Below are 13,986 nucleotides of genomic sequence, written 5' to 3'. Positions count from 1 at the left end.
TCACTCTGGCCCTTTGAACTCTGTTGCTGGATCTCTGCTTCTCATTTTAACTTGTGTTTCTTGGGTTATTAATGAGGTGATTTTAATCAAATATTTTGAATTCTCTAGTGATTATTAAATCCTTTAGATCCTTTACCCTATTTCGCTTTTGGATTATTTGGTCTTTCCCAAAAGCATAACCAGTTATCCCATGATTACTTATTATATGGTCTATTCTGTCTCACTAAATCATCTCAACAGAAAATACTGTCTATAAATACCTGTGCCTCTCTGATTCTGATTCTGTGCCCCTCTGTTCTGTCTGTCCTTGTACAAGTGTAATTCACTAGTTTTGCTACATGGTGATACCAGTCTTAAAGCTACTTATTTAAAAGCTAAGAGGCTGTCATTTTACAGAATTTTCATAAGAATTTTAAATCGCTTTGTTAAAGCCACCTGGGGGTGGGTGGGTGGGTAGGTGTGTGTGTATGTGTGTGGTGGGGGGGTAGGTGTGTGTGTGTGTGTGTGTGTGTGTGTGTGTGTGTGTGTCAGGATTTGCTTATTGCACTGCTGACTTACTTTAGAGAAAGTTGAAGCATTCTTGGCATTGAGTCTTCATATAAAAAATCATCTTCATCACTCTTTGTCTCTGAGAGGGTAGAAATACCTGCACGCATGTCTGTGGCAGAAATGCCAGAGAAGGATTAGCAGGGCAAGTTGAATAAGTGCCGTCATCTCTACTTAGGTGTGTTTTTAAGTGTGCTGTGGAAAGAGCTGTGAGGTTACAGTTTCAGCTCTGAACTAAGATGGCTGGAATGGCCACCTCCTGAGCTGGAGGGGAGGGGGCGGTCGACAGCCTTTCTGTGTACTCCCTGAAGTCACACCTGCCTTCTGATAGGTCAGAGGAAGGAATAAACAAACCTCCAGAGCCACCTGATTTTGTCTCTAATTGCACAGTTTTGTTACCTTGCCCTGCAAAGGTTCTCCAGGCATTTTATTAGGTTGATTCATTGTCTTCGTTGTTAATATGCAGAACATCCAGTTGTAACCCTTGTTTGAATCCACAGTACCATGTATGGTATGCACCACTCTACACAGAGCCAGGAGTAAGCCAAGTCATACAAACTACTAGGTATGGCTTTAAAAAAAGTTTGATTTTTCTTATTTTGGGCAGAGGTGGGGGGCACATCAGTTGTGTTCAGGATTTTCTTCATTTGCTCTGTATTTTTTTGTTTGTTTGTTTGGGGGGAGGGCCACACCTGGCGATGCTCAGGGGTTACTCCTGGCTGTCTGCTCAGAAATAGCTCCTGGCAGGCCCGGGGGACCATATGGGACACCGGGATTCGAACCAACCACCTTTGATCCTGGATCGGCTGCTTGCAAGGCAAACGCCACTGTGCTATCTCTCCAGGCCCCATGGCTCTGTATTTAAGTATCACTCCTGAAGGGCTATGGAATGCCAGGATTGAATCAGCATTGCTATGCTAGCTCTTCAGCCTCTATTGTATTTTGGTTTTCATTTCTCTCTCATTTCCTTTTTTGAATTGTAAGATATCTCCTTGTTTTCCAAGAAGGGATTTTTTTTTCCTTAAAAAATAAAGATTTATTTCAAGTATGAAAAGTCATGTTTCAACATCCAAAAACTGGGGCCGGGCGGTGGCGCTAAAGGTAAGGTGCCTGCCTTGCCTGCGCTAACCTTGGACGGACCGCGGTTCGATCCCCCGGTGTCCCATATGGTCCCCCAAGCCAGGAGCAACTTCTGAGCACATAGCCAGGAGTAACCCCTGAGCGTTACTGGGTGTGGCCCAAAAACCAAAAAAAAAAAAAAAAAGAAACATCCAAAAACTATGTTTGGTATAACAAGTATAAAACAAGACATCTGACAAAAACTTTACATCAAGTACCAAATCCTTAATATATACTTTCAACGGTCATAGTAGGAATGTCTGAAAAATAAGTCTTTGCTAATATGTTTTAGAAACAAAAATGTATTTTCAGCCCCAGTGCTGGAGGAACTCCTCCTCCCAGGCCAACAGGAAGCATGTCCACAGGTGCAGCAGGGTGGTGAACTTGCTGCAGTGCTGGGAACAAAAAGCAACACATTTAAACCTGCTATCAAATACCAGGCTCACAAACACATAACTACTCATGGCACCCTCGAAGGTCACCTGCAGTCCAGGAAGGGCAGAGCCCCATGGCAGAATGTTCTGGGGGAGGGTCAGCTTACTTTAGAGGGCTGCTGCTAAAGCTTCTGTTCTTTTCCAAGTACATCTTCTTGTAGGTTTGGAATGTGGCCTGGAAGTCCATGGCTGGTTTCTGGATGCCATCAATGCTGTCCATCCGCACTCAAGGTTTTCTCCTGGGAAGTCTAGGGTCAGCCACATCTCTGCTGCCCATTTCCTGTGCAGCGTCCAGCAGTTTTCTCTCCACAGACACACACTTCAACCAGTCTTCCTTCTTATTTTTGATTTCCTGAAACTTGAGTGGACAGGGCCTTCCAGGGCCTGCATTTCAATAGTGGATGCTCGTCCTTGAGGCCAGCTTTAGGGATCATAGCCTCAGGGCACAGTTTGAACTCCAGCATGCCTGGTGGCTTGGGCTGCCCTCCTGAGAACTCTTCTCTCTGTGACCCTTGTTTGAATCCACAGTACCACAGTACCACGTATGATCCACCACTCTGCACAGAGCCAGGAGTAAGCCAAGTCATACAAACTACTAGGTATGGCTGTGTGTTTTCCAGGGCGCAGGGTCCAGTGAGTTAGTTGCTCTCACACTCTGCATTGGAATCCTCTGCGGTTCAGATACAGCTTTCTGTGGTCCCTGGCCAGAGTGCCACTGGGCCCATGGCCCCTGCAAGCCTGGATCTGCCCAAGTGACCATGGCTCTAGTTCTTCTCAGCAGGTGCTCCTTTGGCTTTCTAGGCCTGGAACCATGTATCCTCGACTCTTGAGGGTTCTGGGGCCTCTGGGTCGAGGGTGCACTGGGAACAGGCTTGCCAAGGAACAGAAGCTGTGTGTCTAGGGGGCTTTATCTTCCTGGGGTCTTTGCTCCATGCTTTGGCTGCTGTGACTTCCCTGTGTCTGTGCTTGGGATCAGGACAAGGGGACATGGACTTCTATGCTTTTGGAGACCCATCTGCAGAGACCATGGCCTTCTCCTGTCAGCCTGGCCGCTCCTCCAAGAAGGGATTTTTAAAGCCAAATATATATGCCACCTATTTATTTATTTATTCATTCATTTATTTATTTATTTACATACTTACTTTACTTACTTACTGACTGACTGGTTTTGGACCACACCCAGCAATGTGCAGGGGTTACTCCTAGCTTTTCACTCAGAAGTCACTGCTGGTTGGCTCACAGGACCATATGGGATGCAGGGATCGAACTTGGGTTCATCCTGGGTTGGCTGCATGCAAGGCAAATGCCCTGCTGCTGTGCTATTGCTCAGCCCCTATATTAGATTTTTAGATTTATAACATTTTATTCTACTTTTTACTTAATTAGTATCATCATGTGTTACTCCACCCTGGATTTATGTGTAGCGACCTGAGACCCACCCATTTCTGGGAGGGGTCTTGGGAACCGGATATTAGGTGTGACCTTACCTGCAAGACCCGGCCCATTCCTGGGAGGGGTCTTGGAATAGGTAGATAAACCCTGGAGCCAGGGGAGTCGGGGCTTTCGGCCCTGCTGAGCTCTCTAGCTTTAGGGTTTCTGCCTCTTTTGGTTTTGGACCAGGATGGAGGCCAAGGGGAAGATGGCTGAAAGGGTTTAGACGCAGGGTAGCCTAGAATGGCTGAATGCTTAAAAGGTTATGAGATAGGCCACACACATGTGGTGAATAGGGCATAAATAAAGTTAATGCTTCCTGATGCCTGCTTGTGAGTGAGTCTTCATTACGCCGATCACCTGGGCCTGGAACCCGCCGGTTCATGGGGTTGCAGAGCCACGTGGCCTGGAATGCCATCCACCACCATCCAGTCCCATCGTTAATTATTTCATGCTACAATCATGTTATTTATCTTATTCTGGAGAATCAAAAAGAATTTACTGTCTTATTCTTGTGTTCTCTTAATTCCAGGTAGGGTTCAGAATGACTTTTCCCCCCTAATCTTTGGATATAAATTTACTTTTGTTTGGAGTGATAAGGAATCTGAATTCCAGACATTACTGATCTGGTCCTGCCCTGCCTAACCAATCTGAAAGTTTTCTGCTGCACAGCAAGAAAATTTTCTTCTATTCAGCTCAGTCTTCTCATTTATCCATATTGATCTCTCATCCCTCTCTCTCTGACTTCTCTAGAGAATTAACTGAGTCTTATCTATAGACATTTTTAAAGGTGGGGAATGGTGGGCATTCTGAGTATAGAGCCCTAATTACCCGACTATGAACTAGGATTAAGTTCTCATTTTTATCCTATTCGGAATGTAATTAAATCTTATCTCTTAAGTGTCTTATGTGTCTGTGTGTTTGTATATATGTGTACATACATGAACTTTGTTGCTCAGTAGGCATATACTTGACTTTAGGAATACACCAAATGACAAAACAAGACAAAATCCTTATCCCTTGAGATTATTTTTCTGGGAAATGGGGAAGATACAGCCCTTTAACAAATTAAACAAGTGAAATTCATATAGTATGGCTGTCAAAGTTCACCCTGAAGAAAATAAAGTTTAGAGAAGACATTGTAACTGGTGCTCTATGTTTGCTGGGATCAGTCAGTAGCAGAGTACTTGCATCGAGATGACCCACTAGCACACTGAGTTGATAATGGAAGAGACTAGAATGGATCTGCTAAGGTAGCAGACCTTGTAGAAAGTTCAGGAGAAAAATATTCCCCGAAGAAGAAAAACTAAAATGCAAACACTGTGTTGGGAGTATATTTGAAATTGAGAGTATATAACCATACTTATATTTGAGACCAGGAGTGGGGTGCATGAGATGAATAGTAAGGGAGAGCATGAAAGGGTAGTAGAAGACTAGGTCATTGACCTTTTTAAAGGACTTCGCTGGTTTTGTTGTTTTCTTTTTTTGTTTTGTTTTGTTTGCTTGTTTTTGCCACACCCGGTGATGCTCAGGGGTTACTCCTGGCTATGTGCTCAGAAATTGCTCCTGACTTGGCGGACCACATGAGGCTCCGGGAGATCGGACTGAGACCCAGCCTAGGTTAACCATCCTATGTTAGTGTGTGCAAGGCAAATGCCCTAGCACTTGTACCATCACTCCGACTCCTTGGTTTTGTTGTTTTAAGCTCAGAAGCCACTGGAGGGTTTTCAACAAAGGAATGCCATATAAGTTGAAGTTACAGGGTTTCTTTGTTTAGATTTTGGGGTTTTTTTCGTGGGGGTGTCAAACCCGCCGACGCTCAGGGGTTACTTTCTCTTGGCCCTGCACTCAGAAGTCACCCCTCGCAGGCTCAGGGATATGGGTGGGATGCTAGGAATCGAACCATTGTCAGTTCTGGTCAGCTGCATGCAAGGCAAACACCCAATGGCTGTGCTATCTCTCTGGCCCCTGAAGTTACAGTTCTTTTTTTTTTTTTTTTTTTTTTTTTGGTTTTTGGGCCACACCCATTTGCTGCTCAGGGGTTACTCCTGGCTATGCGCTCAGAAGTCGCTCCTGGCTTGGGGGGACCATATGGGACACCGGGGGATCGAACCGCGGTCCGTCCAAGGCTAGCGCAGGCAAGGCAGGCACCTTACCTCTTGCGCCACCGCCCGGCCCCGAAGTTACAGTTCTTAAAAGATTAGCACATATTAAGTCAGAGTGGTAGTATGGTGGGCTGGGCTTTTGTTTTGCATGTAGCCAACCAGGATTTGATCCCCAGTGCCTCGTATTCTGCCCTCCCCCAAACCCTCCTGAGTACCAATGGGTTTGGCTAAAATAAAAATATTAAAAACTCATCTCTCTGGAAAATATATACATTTCAAATTCCAGCACCACAGATGGACTCCTGAGCACCTCAGGAATCACTCTTTACCACAGAGTCAGGAGTTGTCCCTGTGTACCGAAGGATGTTACCCCTCCTTACTCCCCATCTTCTTCTCCTCTTCAGAACCCCCCCCCACAAAAAGAAAAACAATTCTGCAAGAGCATCCTTTTAAACTGACAGAAGTTTATATTTGTTTTGTCACACTCCGAAGTACTCAGGACTTAATCCTGAACACAGAAATCTGAGCATCACTGGGTGTGACCTCCCCTAAAAAAACAACCAAAAATACTTCTCTCACTTTTTCATGATAATTTTAAGTGGCCATCATTTGTTGTAATACTGTATGTTAAGTGTATTTTTATCACAATTTAGAAATAAAGATTTTTTCAGTTATTAGAGAGAATTTATTACATAATGAAATTTGTGGAACTGTTTCTCAAACACTCAAATAAATTGGGCTCATTTTCATCAAGGCGGAAAAGTCTGACTTCTTATATTAAAATAAGCATGTTTGGAGGCCTGAATGATAGCACAGCAGTAGGGCATTTGCCTTGCATGCAGCTGATCCAGGATGGACCTTGGTTGGATCCCCAGCATCCCATATGGTCCCCCAAGCAAGGAGTGATTTTGAGCACATAGCCAGGAGTAACCCCTGAGTGTCACAGGGTGTGTCCCAAAAAGCAAAAAAAAAAGGGGGGGGCCGGGAAGGTGGCGCTAGAGGTAAGGTGTCTGCCTTGCAAGCGCTGGCGTAGGACGGACCGTGGTTCGATCCGCCCGGCATCCCATATGGTCCCCCCAAGCCAGGAGCGACTTCTGAGCGCATAGCCAGGAGTAACCCCTGAGCGTCACTGGGTGTGGCCCAAAAACCAAAAGAAAAAAGAAAAAAAAAGCCATGTTTATGTATATGTTGTTACCACTGAATTCTGGACAAAGGGATTAAGGCCTTGCCAAGAATTTGTTTTATTGATAAAATTAACTCTTGTTTGGTTTTGTCATTGTTGTTTGTATTTGTTGTTGTTGTTTTGATTCGCACCTGGCTGTGCTCAGAATTTATTCCTGACTGTGCTCGGGGATCACTTCTGGTGGGATTTGGGGTTCCATAGGAGGTACCAGGGTTCCATAGGAGGTACCACGTAAACTGAATGCAAGGCAAGTACTCTTCTTGCTGTACTGTATCTCTGGCTCCAGCACATTTTTGGCAGGGGTCAGGAATGTAGAAATGCTGAAGAGAGATTTTCCTTATTTTCCTTAATCTAATGTTATTTGAGTCTTTTATAGATGAGAATATATTGTATTAAAAATATTTTAAGATGAGATGTTTAGTAATCAGGAAAAATCACTATACTAAATGATATCTAAGAGCTCTGAGTTATAGCTTTCAGTGAAGACTTTAATGAAGCTATTGAAGTTTCATACGTTCCAAATGATTGCCCCCCCCATTGTTTTGTTTAGTTTGGGGCCACACCCGGTGACGCTCAGGGGTTACTCCTGTCTATGCGCTTAGAAATCACTCCTGGGTTGGGGCACCATATGGGACCCCGGGGATCGAACCGCTGTCCGATCCGTCTTAGATCAGCCGTTTGCAAGGCAAATGCCCTACCTCTGCGCCACCACTCCAGCCCTCTAAATGATTTTAATTTAAATTTATAAATGTCTTTTAGGTGTGGAATATCAAACAAATGATCAAGTTGACACAGGAACATATAGAAGCCCTCTTGGACAAATTTGGTGGGGAGCATAATCCACCATCGATTTACCTGGAGGTAAGCTTTGGAGTATCATTGGTTTAATTTTGAAAATAAAAAAATGAACTAAAAAAAAAGACTGAATATACTTTGATAATGTTCAATATTTTGAGGGCTAGAGTAGAAATAGATACAGAAGGAGAATGACTTTGTTTTCTTACTTAAACTAAGTCTGTCCTATAGAAGTAGTTTGGAAAAATGTCAAAATTATGGGAGAAGTCATATAAACTTCAAGAGATTTTTACTCTGATTTAAAGTTTGGAAGAAGAGAGAGAAAGCATAAATTAATAGAGAGGAAGGAGACCTTTGCAAAATATGCCATGTTCCCTACCTCCACCTCTCCTGGACAAATGAAAGATTTTGTTTTCTGAAAAATAAAGTTTTCAATATTTAAATTGTTTAAAATTGCTGTTTAATAGTACTTTGAATTTGTTGGTCTGTGCTTTTAACCCTGTGAGGTCGACATTGCTATTTAATCTCGGGCAAGCTTTCCTGGCATCAGTTTCCCAGGCACCACTCAGATTGCATTGCACACAGCGTTAGGAAACACAGGCAGGCAGGCAAGCAGCTGGCCTATAGTGCTGCACTTGACTGCTGTCTCTGTTAAGTGCCATTCCAGCTGTAATTACGAGGCCCTGCAAGGAGCTAACCCCAAATTACAGATGATCAGGTTACCATAGATCACAGATTCCTGAACTATGTTTCTAATTTAGTAATTTAATTATCTTCTTAAAGGGCAAACTAAACCTTCAGTGTTGCTCGAGAAAGGGAGTTTGTGTTTCTAAAACTGGCTTATTCTGGAGCAGGCTGCCAAGCTTCAGTGCTAGAATTAGAGTTCACAGCTCCCCACTTCACATAGTCCAGTTCCTAATGTCCCGTGCTCTCTATTCTTCTTATATGTCTGAGGGTAAGCAAAGGAGGCAAATGGGCCTGATGAAAAACCCGTGTTTGTAGAGCCCTGAGTACTATGGTCCATGGAAGCAGGAGTCACCCCTGTGCATAGAACCAGGAGTAGAAAAGTCTCAGTTAGAATTAAATAGCATGGGGGCCGGGAAGGTGGCACTAGAGGTAAGGTGTCTGCCTTGCAAGCGCTAGTGTAGGAGGATCGCAGTTCTATCCCGGGCGTCCCATATAGTCCCCCAAGCCAGGAGCGACTTCTGAGCGCCTAGCCAGGAGTAACCCCTGAGCGTCAAATGGGTGTGGCCCAAAAACCAAAAAAGGATTTTATTTTCCTTTCAAAAAAAAAGTGCAGTTCAGTAGCTTTTAGTACATGCATTTACCAACATCATTAATATATTTTCATTTTCACCACACCCAAAAGAAGCCCTTTGTCCATAAATAGTCTTTCCCTCCTGCCTCTGGTAATCAACCTTTTCTGTTTATTTGCCTGTCTGGATATTTTAGATAAATAGAGTCACACAATATGATTTTATGACTAGACATTTCAGATACATGGAGCCGTACACAATGTGACTTTGTGACCAGACATTTTCATATAGTCCAGTGTTTTTGAAATTTATGTTAAAGTATGTATCAATGATTTTCTGTCATATGAATCTGTCAGATTTTCCCCTGCCTATCAGTTGATGAATATTTGGATTAGTTATATTTTCTGGCAACCTGTAAAACTACTATAAACAGTTGCATGCATATATTTATATAGGCATATTTTCAGCTCTCTTGGTTATTATTGTTTGAGGTGAAATTATTTTGTATATGGTACCTATATTTTAGCTTTTTGAAGAACTACCCAACTGCTTTCCAATTCATTCCATCACTTTCGGTATCATTGTTTCCAAGTTTCTTACTTTTAGAGGTAGTAATTTTAGTATAATACCTTTTCAAATAGAACTCTCTCTATTGAAGTATTTGCTAGGAAAAGAGACATATATACCCATTTGTGAGGTGTAGAATATTCCTAGATATTTTTATATAGCCTTTACTCACTGTATCTTTTTCCCAAAGATTGATTAATTTAAAGGTCAAAAGTATGGGACCTGAGTGATAGTACAGTAAGTAGAGCATTTGCCTTGCACACAGCCAACTTGGGCTCCATCTTCCAATATGGGGTCCCTGGGTACTGCCAGGAATAATTCTTGAGTGCAGAGCCAGGAGTAACCCTTGAGTATCAATAGATGTGCCCAAAAACAAACCCAGTAAAAGGTAGAAAGTATGTGTGTGGTACTTTTGACTACTCTGTGACTTGTCATTTGTTGGCTAAATTATAAAGAGATTATAATGGAAAGTTTAAATTTTATGTGTCCTTTTGTGACTGTGAGGAAAAAACTCAGATTCAATGCAAGTCTGCTTTATTTCATAGGCCTATGAAGAATACACCAGCAAGCTAGATGCCCTCCAACAAAGAGAACAACAGTTATTGGAATCCCTGGGGAATGGAACTGATTTTTCTGTTTCTAGTTCAGCATCAATGGACACCGTTACATCTTCTTCCTCCTCTAGCCTTTCAGTGCTACCTTCATCTCTATCAGTTTTTCAAAATCCCACAGACATGTCACGGAGCAATCCCAAGTCACCACAAAAACCTATTGTTAGAGTCTTCCTGCCCAACAAACAGAGGACAGTGGTAAGTTCATTCTTCCTATCTTAATTGCATTTCTTCTGTCTCTTTCAAAAAGACTGGAAGTTGAAATGGAAATATATCACTGCTTCACACTCAGTGGCAATGCACACACGTACGAGAAAGACATTTATTTGGTGCCAACATCCGTGTTTCTTAACTGAAATAACTTATTATCTTAAGTGTCATATTTGACTTTTTTCTGTGTCCTGGCCTGCAGGACAGGTTATTCGTGGGTATAGAGGGATCCCAGCCTGAAAATAGAATGGGGAGAAAGAAGGGGCCAAGCAACCCAAGGCTTGTCAAGGCTCTGGTTTATTGATCGGTACAGGCTCTTTTTAAACACGATTTTACAAGGGTTGGAGAGAGAGCAGGATGGAACAGCCTGCATTACAGAGGTAATCTTTACATGCCATCTTTACATAAGGAGCACAAGAACACCTCAAGTTTAGTGAAGTTTCAAGGATGTCACAAGTTTCCTGGAATGTATGCCTGATAGGACACTGTGGTGGTATTTCTTTGGGCTCTGGGGCTAGCTAATGCCTTAGGTTATGTACTCTGGCCACACAAGACTGGTTTGTCCTGCAGAATTCCATATTAGGGTTTGGTCTCTGGCATTTCTGGTTTTTGGGCCACACCTGGCGGTGCTCAGGAGTTAGTTCTGGTTCTGTGCTCAGAAATCATTCCTGACGAGCTTGGGGGAAACCATATGGGATGCTGGGAACTGAACCACCATAAGTCCTGAGTTGGCTGTGTGCAAGACAGACGCCCTACCGCTGTGCTATCTCTCTGGCCCCAGATTTGACATTTAAATCAATCCACCAAACTTGAACCATACTCAAATGTAATAGTTCGGGGTCTGTCAGGATTTCAAGACTTGAGCTTATTTGTCGTGCATTATTTTAGGTAAGAAGGAACTTTTTTTGCCCTTGAGACATAAAATTATAAATCATAAAATCATAAAATTATGATTATGATGTTTTCCATTTGTGTGTGTAGTGCTTGTTATTATACCTAGGATTTCATACATGTTAACCATATGATCTACCACGGAGCTGCATCCCCACTAAATGTTGGATTTGGTGTACTTGATATTTTTCTTGTCTGAATAGCCTTTCATTGGTGATCATTAGTATCATCTTTGGAACAGAGTACTCTAACATTCTCAGCAGGGAAATTTGCATAATTTTTACAAATGGTCTGGACTCTTCAAATATGAACAAGAGATGTTAGTGGACTTAATAGGGGCCACACCTAGATAAATAATGTTTTTCTAATTATATGGTTGCACTTGATAGTAATAAAATACCACTTCATTGTCAAATATAGATGAAGTCAACTTGGTTTCCACTTTTTGCGTCAGCCAGCACTGGTAGTTAGTACATTCTTTCAGTGACTAACGCAGGTTTGTCACTCTTTGCAGCCAACACATGGAACAGTCAGCAGGTGGGGCAACAAGTCTAGACCTTCAGCCTTACAAGTCTAGTTGATAGACATATATTTGTATAAAGCTGAGCCTTTTCTTTTCAGCAGAAGGGTAAACTAGAAAAAAATCTATTCCCAGCATTCAGAAATGACAGTAAAACATATTGTCTTTACCCATGCTTAAAGTAAAGGTTAAAGTTTCTTTTGTGAATTTTTAATCATACACCTCTTCTTATTATGAATTATGAAGTGTTAGCTTCATAATTCTATTGCTGCATTGTCAGGAAGTTGATATAGAGCCAGAGACATAGTTCATCTGGCTGAGCCACTTACAAACATGGTAGAACGTGCAGATTTGATCCCTGGCACAGCTTGATCCTCCAAGTACCCCTGTGGAGTGGCTCCCAAGCACAGAACTGAGAGTGCCCCCCACCACCACTGGGTATGACCCAAACATGGAAAAAAGAGAGAGAAGGTAACCTAATTGCTAGTTGAGGAATGGTAATAGTGCTCCATCAAATGGTAGAAGCAAATACATATTTTCTCCTAGTTCGTCTCATGGAATTTACATATATCTTTGGCAAGTTTAAAATCCCTTTAGAGGATATACAATGAAAGCAGTCTACCATTAGTGAGTTAAAGGTTGAAAAAAAATGACAGGATTACACTATTTAGATTACTGAAATTTATAACTGGTTGATAATTGTCATTTGTCAAGTTGTTTCTACTAACAATGATTGTATTGAGGATTTCTGGGATGGGGGTGTTAAGGACATAAGTCTGGTGATGAACAGGAGCCCAGGTTGTTCAGAATCTATGCTGGTAGTACTTGGAGTATCACTGAGGTCTCTGAAGCTATACTCTGTCGCACTGAGGGACTGTGTACAGGTATTGAACCTGAGTTAGGCACATCTGCTATACTGACTGCTGCTTGGTCCCAAGATGATAAATTTTATGCTATGTATATTTTAAATACAACCTTACTTTCTGAAGTTTTCTTTTTCTCTTTCCCTCTGTTGGTGCTCAGTGATGTGATGGGTGGGTGGGGTCTCACACAGTTGTGGGTTCAGTGTTTGCACAGTCAGTTTCTGTTCTTGTTGGGGGTCACATTCCTTTGGTTTTGTTACTTGTTCATATTCTGGTTATAGTGCTTTCTGAGGTCACCTTGGTGCTCCCACTTATGAGATTGAGGGAGTGGGAAGAGGAAGATTGTACTCCTGACTGTGGTCTTTGAACATGTCTTGTTCGTATTGGTGAGTTTTGTTTGTTTCGGGGCCACATCCAATGGTGCTCAGGGCTCACTCACTGTGCTCAGAAATTACTCCTGGCAGGTTCAGGGGACTGACTATATGGGATGCCTGGGATTGAACCTAGGTTAGCCTCATGCAAGGGGCTCCAGCCCCTTGAAAATGTTTGTTTTGGTTTTGTTTTGTTTTGTTTTTGAGGGGGAGGTCACCCCAGCAGTGCTCAGGGGTTATTCCTGGCTCTACACTCAGAAATTGTTCCTGGCAGGCTCGGGGAACCATATAGGATGCCGGGATTTGAACCATTGTCCTTCTGCATGCAAGGTAAATGCCTTACCTCCATGCTATCTCTCCTTGAAAATGTTTTTTAATTGTTGTTCACTAAGGATTCATGTTTTTGTTGTTGTTACTTGTTTTTTGGGGCCACATCTGACAGTGTTCAGGGCTTACTCATGACTGTGCACTCAGGGATCATTCCTGCTGGGGCTCAGGGGATTGTATGAGATTTCAGGGATCAAACCTGGGATGGCCACTTGCAAGGCAAGTTCCTTGCTCACTGTGTGAGCACTTTGGTTTCTGAAGTTGTATTCCTCCTCACTTGGCCATGCAATAGAGGCTGGTTTGGGCCCCAGTATGCTACTCTGACCACCTTCTGTGCATGTGAATGGCACAAGGATTCTAATACACAGCCTCACTTCTATGAGGTTGGTGATTTTAAACCTGAGCATTCCCCAGAGCTTCTGTTCTAAATGTCTGCCCACAGTGAGAGGACTTTTAAAAATCATTGCTAGAATAGTTTTTCCCTTGGAATACTAAGAAAAGAATAAACTTTTTATTTAATTAGAACTAGTAATATATGGGGCCAGAGTCATACATCAGGGTAAGGCATTTGCCTTGTACATATCCATCTGACCCAGGTTTGATTTCGGGCACACCTTATTGACCCTCAAGCTCACTAGGAATGATCCCTAAGTGCAGAGCCAGCGTGAAGCCTGAGCTCTCCCCCCAAAAGAACCAGTAATTTATCAGATAAGTACTTCTCACATTAATAAATCTAGCAATTATTGGTTCTCTGTGT

The 13,986-nt window shown here is 42.6% G+C and overlaps 1 protein-coding gene across 2 annotated transcripts in view; it reads left to right on the top strand.

The window, feature by feature from the left end:
• BRAF (B-Raf proto-oncogene, serine/threonine kinase) overlaps positions 1-13,986 on the top strand; it is a 162,518-nt gene that overhangs the window by 69,705 nt on the left and 78,827 nt on the right. For both annotated transcript variants that reach the window (XM_049774354.1, XM_049774345.1), the window contains exons 2-3: positions 7,578-7,679; positions 9,982-10,245. In XM_049774354.1, coding sequence (XP_049630311.1) covers positions 7,578-7,679; positions 9,982-10,245 — 366 coding nt within the window. The remainder of the gene's footprint in view (positions 1-7,577; positions 7,680-9,981; positions 10,246-13,986) is intronic.

Source organism: Suncus etruscus, chromosome 1, assembly GCF_024139225.1.
Source record: "Suncus etruscus isolate mSunEtr1 chromosome 1, mSunEtr1.pri.cur, whole genome shotgun sequence".
In the NCBI taxonomy this organism is placed as follows: domain Eukaryota; kingdom Metazoa; phylum Chordata; class Mammalia; order Eulipotyphla; family Soricidae; genus Suncus; species Suncus etruscus.
Note: the sequence above shows the minus strand (reverse complement) of the source record. Positions and strands in the feature narration are given on the sequence as shown.